The sequence below is a fragment of the Triplophysa rosa genome, linkage group LG10 (genome assembly GCF_024868665.1).
Source record: "Triplophysa rosa linkage group LG10, Trosa_1v2, whole genome shotgun sequence".
Classification (NCBI taxonomy): Eukaryota; Metazoa; Chordata; class Actinopteri; order Cypriniformes; family Nemacheilidae; genus Triplophysa; species Triplophysa rosa.
The window spans coordinates 7,263,800-7,274,080 of record NC_079899.1 but is presented as its reverse complement, the minus strand read 5'-3'; the positions used below and the strand labels follow the sequence as shown (position 1 = coordinate 7,274,080).

The 10,281-nt window shown below is 47.3% G+C and overlaps 1 protein-coding gene across 1 annotated transcript; it reads left to right on the top strand.

The window, feature by feature from the left end:
• Nucleotides 1–3,691: 3,691 nt before the first annotated feature.
• cant1a (calcium activated nucleotidase 1a) lies at nucleotides 3,692–7,042 on the top strand. The gene is made up of 3 exons (XM_057344824.1): nucleotides 3,692–4,761; nucleotides 5,402–5,605; nucleotides 6,387–7,042. The coding sequence occupies exons 1-3, from the start codon at nucleotides 4,065–4,067 to the stop codon at nucleotides 6,755–6,757; spliced, it is 1,272 nt and encodes a 423-aa protein (XP_057200807.1). The 5' UTR covers nucleotides 3,692–4,064; the 3' UTR covers nucleotides 6,758–7,042.
• The last annotated feature ends 3,239 nt before the right edge of the window (nucleotides 7,043–10,281 follow it).

Here is a 10,281-nt window from a genome sequence, read left to right as displayed (position 1 = left end):
ACGCAAGAAGGTCATGGAGACCAGGGGGTTAGGGTGTGTCGGCAGAAAAGCGTGTGACCATACGCCTGCTGCCGGTGTGCCACGCTCTCCAAGGAACTTGACTCTGCAGCCAGTGTTGGAGCGGTCGTATGTGCATCGACCCGAGGGGGACCACCCCCGCCGAGGATGCCATGTATCCCAGGAGCCTCTTGTTACAGGGGGACCGCTGACTGTCTGATCTTCAGGCAGTTCAACACTGACCGGGCGCGCTAGTCAGTCGCGCTGCCTCTGGGAGGCCGCGAGGGTGCGGGCTTCCTTGTCGCGGGTTCGCGCCCCCCCCGGGGGGTGAGCGGGGCCGCTCGTGAGGACAGAGTCGAGTTCCATACCGAGAAAGAGGATGCTCTGCACCGGGGAGAGCTTGCTCTTTTCTCAGTTGACATGTAGCCCCACCGATCTAGGTGCCGGAGCACCAGGTCCCTGTGTGTACACAACAGATCTCGAGAGTGTGCCAAAACTTGAGCCAGTCGTCGAGATAGTTAGTACCCGCACACCCCCTTCCCTACGGGGAAGGAGGGCGGCTTCCACGACCTTCGTAAAGACTTTTGGAGACAGGGACAGACCGAAGGGGAGGACCCTGTACTGATATGCCCGTCCCTCGAACGCGAACCGTCGGAACGGCCGATGTCGAGGGAGGATCGAGACATGAAGTACGTGTCCTTCAGGTCGACTGCCATGAACCGGTCCTGACACCTGACGGACGTCAGGATGCGCTTCTGCGTGATCAACCTGAAAGGCAGCTCTAGTGTAGATGCCTGTACAGAACACACAGACCCGAGATAGGGCGCAACCCCCCGCCTTTCTTGGGGACAATGAAGTACAGGCTGTAAAACCCGTTGAACATCTCGGCTGGTGAGACGGGCTCGATCACTCCCTTCACCAGAAGGGTGGCGACCTCGGCCCGAAGTACGGGAACATCCCGTGAGTTATATCGGATGCTGAACTTGGCAGGCGTGAGGCGACTGGATCGCGTAGCTGAGACGGATCGTCTTCCCTAGCCAGTCTGACAGCCTGGGAAGCCAGACAGGCTCCCAGAATGAGACGGGGACTAAGGTACGATCTTTTTCATCGTCCCCCGGGGGGTGGTTCGATGGCTAGCAGTACGGATTCCTTGCCGGGGGAGGTCCCCCGGGGAGGAGATCGGCTCTGCTGTTTTTCCTGCCTGGCGACTTCGCAGCTCAACACACTGTCTGACTGAGAGTGCTTAGGGCTGGTGTTTATACTCGACATTGCGCTTCGCCATGACGCAACGTCGAGTTTGCCGTTCACCGTTGTGCATAGGGTGAGAGCGGCTGTGGTAACCCAGAGAGAGAGGAAACTCTCCTTTTTTTTTAGAGAGAGTAAGTGGGCGCTAGCCCCCCGGAGGGGGCCAGCAGATGGAGAGACGGGGCAGGATCCGTCCCTATCCGACTTCCCAGCGATGTGGCTGGGGTCAGGCCCAATGGTAGCCTCGATCCCCCTGAGGTCTTCCCATGACAGCCGCTTCGCCGCTGCTGCTGATGGGGCGATGGTCTCCTCTTCGCTGTCTCCTCCAGGGGGGCCGCCCCAGAGCTGGAGGGCGTCGAAGAGGACCAGGGCTGCTGGGAAGCAGACAGTGCACGGGACTCGACGGCCGAGGCGGCCGAGTTGCGGCACGGAGGCCTGCTTCTTACTGTCGAGAACCCTCCGGGGGAGGCCGCGTGCGGGTCTCGCGCCCCCCCGACGGGCGGGGGGTGAGCGGGGCCGCTGCGGCTCGACAGTAACACCAACCAGCCCCCCCTTGCGAGACGGGTGCGTCGAGAAAGCGGACCTTCTCAGCGTTACTCATCTGCGCAAGGATCGGCCAGAGGAGTTTCTCATGGACCACAAGTGTGGACATCGTCCGACCCAGGGCCCGCGTGGTCACCTTGGTCGCCCGTAGAGCGAGGTCGGTGGCGGCGCGGAGTTCCTGCATAAGCGCTGGGTCGGTCTTACCCTCGTGGAGCTCTCTCAACGCCCTGGCCTGGCAGGAGCCATAGCGTGGAGAGAGGAGGCAGCTTGGTCCGCCGCAATGTAAGCTCTCGACACCAGAGATGCCGAGACACCACATGCTTTGGACGGGAGTCTAGGTCGAGCCCCCCCAGGTGGCCGCCACCTACGGGCACGAGTGCACCGCGGCGGCAACTCCACCTGGGGACACCGACGCATCCTCCAGCTGTCTCAACCTCGAGGGAAGAGAGGGTGACAGAACTTTGTTTGACGTGAAACGTGCCGGAAGGGGCGTTCCAGGTCTTGCAAAGTTCCTCATGCACTTCCGGTAAACACGGCACTGGGGGCGGGCGCGGCTTGGAGCCGCGCTCAAACCCGAGGCGCCATGTAGCCAGCCGCGAACGCCGGGAGAGGCAGTGCGGGCACTGCAACCCAACACTCACGGCGGCCCGGGAAAGCATGGCCGACATCTCGACATCCGCTTTTTCCTGGGCTCGACCCCCCGAGGGAGGGAGCCCGAAGAATCGTCGGAGTCGGATGGCAGTACGTCACCCCCCGATGCTGCAAGAGACCTCTCATCATCACGCATCGTGTCCGAATACGTGATTGAGGAATAAGACGGCGGACCGTCTTTTTTGGGGAACGGTCAGACGAGCGAAACGAGGTGTGAACGGTCCGTGAGCCGTGGCTGGCGGATTATCGCTCACAGTAATCCTCATATCACCCTCGCTGCTTGCCATAGCGGACGGCAGGGCCGTAGTCCTGCCGCCACGGAACGGGGAGCAAACGAGGTGGTGGCTGAGTCCCGTGGGAACACAGCCACCTGTGACGCAACGTCTGAATCGTCACCGCCCGCAGTGCGGGCAGGACGTATCCACAACGTCTGCCCCAGCGTACTGGAAGCAGGCATTGTGTCCGTCCCCCTCCTCGATGAGTGTGTTGCACCCATGAGAACAGCGGGACAAGCCACGCTGGAGAAATTTGCTCTTTTAGAAAAGGAAATTTGCTCGAACACCTCCGGAACTGCCGAGACGCCCAGGGGAGAGTCACTGCAGGAAGGGACCGTCCGCTGTCCACGTCGTAGATTCCAGCAGAAAGAATGATCACCAAGATCGTAGAGAAGCTCATCAGATGCGTAGGCTCTGAAGAACAAAAGGTGAATGAATGAGCACGCCGGCTTCCCTCTTATACCCGGACATCCGGGGAGGAGCCCGGCATGCAAATTTCATTCGCCAATTTTCATTGGCCTTTTCTAAATACTCAGAAGATGATAGGTTCTCAAGACAAACCCCATTCTGTCGGTTCGACACAACGTCGAGAGACCGACAGAAAGGGAACTGTTATGTTGTGTGCTAGCAGGGTTTGATATAGTTTAGCTGAATCACACAAGTAACACGTGCAGTATGACAAGTGCTGTTTTTGCCTCAAATATCACAAGTGTAAATGTGTTGTTGATTTTATACAACAGTTCAATAAATACGTTAATATTGTGTTATTTTAGACTGTTTTTGCTCATTTTTTGTCTACAAATTTATTAAGACAAAGTAAAACGTGTTGTGACTCATATTCTCATATTTTGAGATACTGGATTTTGTCATTCTAAGAAATGTATGCAAAATTGATTCGTTTCAAATGTACTGAACCCAGAATACGTAAGTTTTTCACTTTTTGTCCATGATATTCTTTTTTTTAAATGCACCTGTTATTTGATGTAGAGTTGAACATTAATCAGGATTATTACATACTGCTTTGGAATACTCCATTTTGTTTGGCCAGTTTTTACATTCCAAGGTCTGTTATGGCTGCAAATGGCCCTCTATGAAACATCTGATTACACAGTAAATATTCATTCATGACATAATATAAGTATTTTATTTATTTTCTGTAGAAGAAGAATGATCAAAATATCAAGTCATTTCAGTGGGATCTCAAGATGAGTCTGACACAGAATGACCCTTCAGTGTGGACGAATGTAATCAGTTCAGACCAAAAATGTTGACCAAAATCCAACATCTTAAAATGCTTTCCTTCATTTTTAAACCTTTATGATTTTTTAAAGATCCTCGCAGAAAAAGATCCTCATGTTATGTGTGTGTTTTGTGTGTCGTATGTGTAGGCGTGACTGTCGTCTTTTCCTCATGCCTGTTTCTTCAGGCTATGGCCGTCCTAACCAAAATGAACCCATGAACTCACTGCGGATTTCGGTCGGAGGACTCCCGATGCTGTCCTCTATGACCAACACCACAGACTCCCGATTCCGGATCAAATGGAAAGCTATCGTGGTGGTGGCATCAGCACTAACCCTTGTCCTCCTCATCTACATGCACTTCCTGCCCTTTCACCCCCATCACAGCGGGCGAAGCGGCTTGAGGTTAAGTCGTCCAGAGATCAGGGGGGAGGAGCGCTACAATGACACGTACCCTATCAGCCCAGCGGAACGCACTGCCCGGGGCATGCGCTACCGAATTGCCGTCATCGCTGATCTGGACACGCAGTCGCGCATCGAGAAGACGCTGACATGGTTCAGTTACATGCTGAAGGGTCATCTGCTGGTGTCGGAGAGCGGAGATCGAGTGGAAGTGGAGTGGGATGAGGAACGGGTGGTTCTGGAAAGTCATCTGGCAGAGAAGGGTCGGGGCATGGAGCTTTCAGAATTAATCGTCTTCAATGGGAAACTGTACAGCGTGGACGATCGGACGGGGGTGGTTTATAACATTGATGGACTGAAGGCCGTGCCCTGGGTCATACTGCCTGATGGAGATGGATCACTTTCAAAAGGTTTTGCCGTTACCTCTCTTTCACGCACACACACATTTCTGCTGATTATCTTGTTTTGTTTTGTACAGTAGGAGTGAATGGTGACCTTCTTCTCCAGCTTCAAAAGGACACAAAAGCTTTAAAAAAAACTTTCAAGTGTACTAAAAGAACGACATGAACAACACAAGAGTGGAGAAGTGAACTATGGTTTGAGTACGTTCTCAATGAAGACAGGTCCAGACTGTCATCCAATTCAACAGTATACATGTTATTCATGTATATATTTCAGGATGTTTTTGTGCTCTTTGAAGAAGAGGGTCAACATCCACTCTTATTGTACCCAAAATGACGTGGGTGAATAAATTATTAAAACATCATTATTAAAGTGTGTACTGTTGCGATTCATTGAAGAGTCAGACTACACACTACACTACACAAACCAACTTCTTTTCATCAGCTAGAAACATTAAAGATCACAGCATGTGTCAGTCGATCCACATTGCCACAAACACTACAAGAAATGACAAATCAATGATGTGAACCTTTCATTTGGTGCTGTTTGCCCTGAACGCAAAGTTTTGGGACTTCACCTCAAGTCTGGAGAGAAAACGAGAGACTGCTTGTTCTGTCATTGATCTTTCTTCTGGTTGTTTTGGTTCAGGATTTAAGGCGGAGTGGCTGGCGGTAAAGGATGAACATCTGTATGTCGGAGGTTTGGGGAAGGAGTGGACCACCACCACAGGAGAGGTGTTGAATAATAATCCTGAGTGGGTGAAGGTGGTGGGTTTCCATGGAGATGTGCAGCATCACGATTGGATTCTTCAGTACAGCGGTCTGCGTAGAGCTGCAGGCATGAGTCCTCCAGGTAAACAATGTACGCACACACACACACACTGTATGCAAACCAAGTGTTACACACGCACACCGCCGCCTTTTCCTTTGTCAGAAACACAGTTAGGCCTGTTAGCTCGATAGCCATGTTTGGACTGTTAGGATTCAGCCAGGTTTAAGTGATCCACATCTATTCGAGTGGATCCTCAGCCTAAGTTTGTTGATCTTGTTGACGATAGACCAGGCATTTGAAACGGATAGGCTGGGTAAAGTTGGTTTATCCAAGGAGCTCCTTAGCCTAGCATTTATGCCGTCTCGCTTTTGCTTCCTCTCTCATCGCCTGTGTTGCTTCACGTCCGGGCTTATGATCCGAAGATTATGATTAGTAGCTCCTTCAGTATACTGGAAGGAGGGGGTGGAATAAAACTTGCTGTCATGATGTCCAGTATCTTTTGTCAGTATCGGTCAAACGTCATGTTTGTTTGATGTGAAAAAAACCCCATAAAAATACATGTAGAACAGCAAAAAACACTCAGAAGTGGCAAATAGTGGGAGAGCTCCGAGCTGCTTTGTACACGCACGCCGCCATCTTGATTTAATCAAATAATCACCATCTGTTAATAGTTATTTTCAACATATTATACTATTATCAGCTGTAGTTTTAATTTACTGTCCAGTCATTTTACAAAAATGACCATTGAGATTCAAAATGTGCTAAATTATTATAAAAATAAAGTCACAATGTAAAAGTAGTCTAGATGCTTATATATATATATTTGATTCTCAGTATTGTCTGTGTGTCTGTCTGATGTCAGGTTACCTCATACACGAATCAGCCGCATGGAGCGACACATTGCAGCGTTGGTTTTTCCTGCCACGCCGCGCCAGCAGCGAACGTTACGACGAGACCGCCGATGAGCGCCGGGGAACCAATCTGATTCTCAGCTGCTCGCCAGATTTCCAGAACATCAATGTGAGACAGGTGGGGCCGTTGAACCCCACCCACGGCTTTTCTTCCTTCAAGTTTGTCCCCAACACAGACGATCAGATCATTGTCGCTCTGAAGTCTGAAGAGGACGCTGGGAAAATTGCCACGTACATTGTGGCGTTTACATTAGATGGTCGAATTCTGCTTCCTGAAACTAAGATCGGGGACGTGAAATACGAGGGATTGGAGTTCATTTAATGTCCCATTCTTCATATACTGTAAAAGAACTGAGGAATGATGGACATCTCCAGTGTCTCTATGCTGAAATAATTGAAACAGTTTACAGTTTCAGTCTGAAATGATGCTGAACTTTGGTCCTGGTTAGTAAGAGTCCTGGTATGGTTTTTTATTCTGGTTTTTATGGTCATTCTTGAAAAAGACCAGTTTGGTTTTTTATGCCAGTTCTGTACTTGCCGCATCATGAATGTAAAATAATGAAGTGACATAATTTAAATACAGATTCACCTCATGTCATATCTTGAATCATGTGTGAGTGTGTTATTTACTGCTCATGGATGACCTTTTACACAAATCAAATTAAATGTATGATGATATACCTGTAATCAGTTTGTTGGTTTTAGGGATTTTTTGTTAAAAAGAAAAGAAAAGCTGACTTTGAAGTTGTTACGACCCCTGCAGGTCGTATGTGTGCGTTTCATGTGATTCTCCTGGTGCCAACCTGCTTGATGAGGTGTGTGCGGCGATCCTTGGGGCCTTCCCTGCTGTTTTGTTTATGTAATGTTAAGTTGTATTAATTCATTTATAATAAATTCTTATTATGGGTTCGTTTGCGTATTTTCCCTTTATTGTCACTACTTCTGAGTCGGTTGTGACAAATGGGGGCTCGTCTTCTTAATGTAATGTTTGATGGTATTTTTTTTCTTTTCCTAAATTTGTAGTATTTTTTTTAGATAATTTGCTTTTGGGAAATGCGCGTTTGATTTGTTTGAGAAATTATTTTTGTTGGTGGGGAAGGATAGCAGCTGTTTGTACTTCGGTTTTGTTAGTGCAAAGTTTTGTTCTCACGCTGAGTTTGAGGTAAGTTATTTCTTGGTTCAAACAGTGTGAGATTTTGTATGGTAGTATTAACTACCTTTGTACCGTTTGGGTCCCTGTTAGGTTGTACCGGTTTGATTCCCTTTTGGAACAAGCTGGGCAATTTGTAATGTGTTTGTTATTTTTGTGTGGCGAACGTGGTTGCTTTTTCTATTATGGCTGATTTTTTGCAGGATTTCGTTGATTCCCCATGGGAAACGAAGTTGGATTTTTATATTAAAGATCAGTTATTGAAAATTGCGCGTCACTATGAATTTGAGGTAAGTGATAAACGGTTAAGAGGCACTGTTCAGGAAATAATTAGATCAAATTTAATTGATAAAGGAGTATTAGTTTGTCAACAACCAATTGATGAAAATATATCTCCTAATCCAAGTTCACCGTCCGCTTTAACTTTTGAGCAGCAAAAAGAACTGCTGGTTCTGCAGCTCGAATTAGAACGTGTAAAACAACAGGGTGAGCAAGAAAATATTCAGTTACAGAAATATCGTCTTGATTTGATTCGTGAGGGTAAATTTATTGGTGAGCGTCCGACAGCTACAGTTCTACCGAAGGCCTCTGGTTTTGATACCGTCGGAAATTTGCGTTTGCTTCCTAAGTTCAATGAGAATGATCTCGACGCATTTTTTATATTATTTGAACGATTAGCGGAAGCTAAAAATTGGCCAGATAAAGAATGAATATTGTTGCTGCAGTGTGTTTTTACCGGAAAAGCTCAAGAGGCTTATTCGGCTTTATCACTGGCTGATAGTGTGAATTATGCTATTGTTAAAGACGTTGTTTTTAAAGCATATGAGCTTGTACCAGAGGCATATCGGCAACAATTTAGAACTCTTGTAAAAGGTGCAGATGAAACTCACGTTGAATTTGTCCGTGGACTCACCACACTTTTTAATCGTTGGAGTAACTCCTCTGAGATAATGACTTTAGAGCAGTTACGCGAGTTAATACTGCTTGAGCAGTTAAAAAATTTTCTGCCTGCCCGAATAGTCACTTATTTAAATGAACAGAAAGTCACCAGCGTTAGTAGAGCTGCTGTGTTGGCTGACGAGTATGTTGTAACTCATAAGACTGGTTTTGGAGAATCTCGTAAAAATACAACAGAGTTTAAATTTGATTCTGTACCGTCACGAAATTCTGATCTGGCTTGTAACTATTGTCATAATAGAGGACACTGGAAAAGTGATTGCTCTGTTTTGAAGTCGAAAAGTAAGGCTTCAAAAACTAATGTGAGGGTAAAGTCTGTGTTTTCTGTTACAACTGTGCCTAATAATATCATTGACTTGTGAACCTATTGCTGCCTGTAAGATAGTGAACAAGGGTGACTCTGAGTATACTCCATTTATTACCAATGTGTATGTGTCTTTGTTAAATGGGGAAAGAGTACCTGTAAAAATATTACGAGATACCGGGGCTTCAGAATCGTTTGTGTTACATTCTGTTTTACCTTTTCCCTCTGAGAGTGATACAGGGACTAGTGTTCTTATCAGGGCAATTGGCATGAATACGATGTCTGTGCCTCTACATAAAATTGTGTTGTCTTCTGACCTGGTGGAGGGAGAAGTGGTGGTTGGAGTGCGGCCCTCGCTGCCCATTGAGGGAATTGATGTCATTTTGGGCAATAATTTGGCAGGTGGCAAGGTGTGGGGTGACTGCTTTTCATCTCTTGTGGTTTCTTCTGTTCCAGTTTTTCCAGGGAAACCAAGTGAAGAGGCTCCGAGGCCTTGTGATGTATATCCAGCCTGTGCTGTGACTCGAGCTATGAGTGATAATCAATCTCCTTCTGCATTTGGGTCTGATGATTCTGAAGTGTCCGTGAAGCCGGATCTTTCTGGGCTCCAGTCTCTTTCTCTCTCTCGGTCTGAGATGGTGGCAGGTCAAAAAGATGATTCTAGTCTTTGTGAATTATTTGACCTTGTTCTTCCTTCTGACCAAATCAGAGATGTTTCTAATGGTTATTTTTTGCAGGATGGGTTATTAATGAGAAAATGGATCCCTCATGGGACCAACTTTGCTGGTGATCCAGTTTACCAGGTAGTGGTCCCTCTTAAGTTTCGCTCTTTGGTTCTGAAGGAAGCTCATGGGGATATCGCTGGTCATTGGGGTGTAAGGAAAACCTATGATCGTATTCTTCATCATTACTTTTGGCCAAAATTGAAGAGAGATGTTGGTGAATATATTAGGACTGGTCATGTTTGTCAAATTGCTGGCAAAACGAATCAGAAGATTAAACCTGCTCCCTTGTATCCGATCCCAGCCATTAGTTCCCCATTTGAAAATTTAGTTATTGATTGTGTTGGTCCTTTGCCCCGATCAAAATCGGGAAGCACATATTTGTTAACAGTGATGTTTGCATCAACCCGCTATCCGGCTGCTTATCCTCTCCGCACGATTACGGCGAGATCAGTTGTGAAAGCTCTAACACAATTTATTTCAGTCTTTGGTATTCCTAAGGTTTTGCAGAGTGACCGAGGCTCCAATTTTACTTCTCACTTGTTTTCCCAAGTGTTGCGACTGTTGCGGGTTAGGCATAATAAGTCTAGTGCTTATCACGCAGAGAGTCAAGGAGTCTTGGAGCGTTTCCATCAAACTCTTAAATCTCTGTTACGTGCGTATTGTATAGAGATGGATAGTGACTGGGAGGAGGGGCTACCATGGTTGGTGTT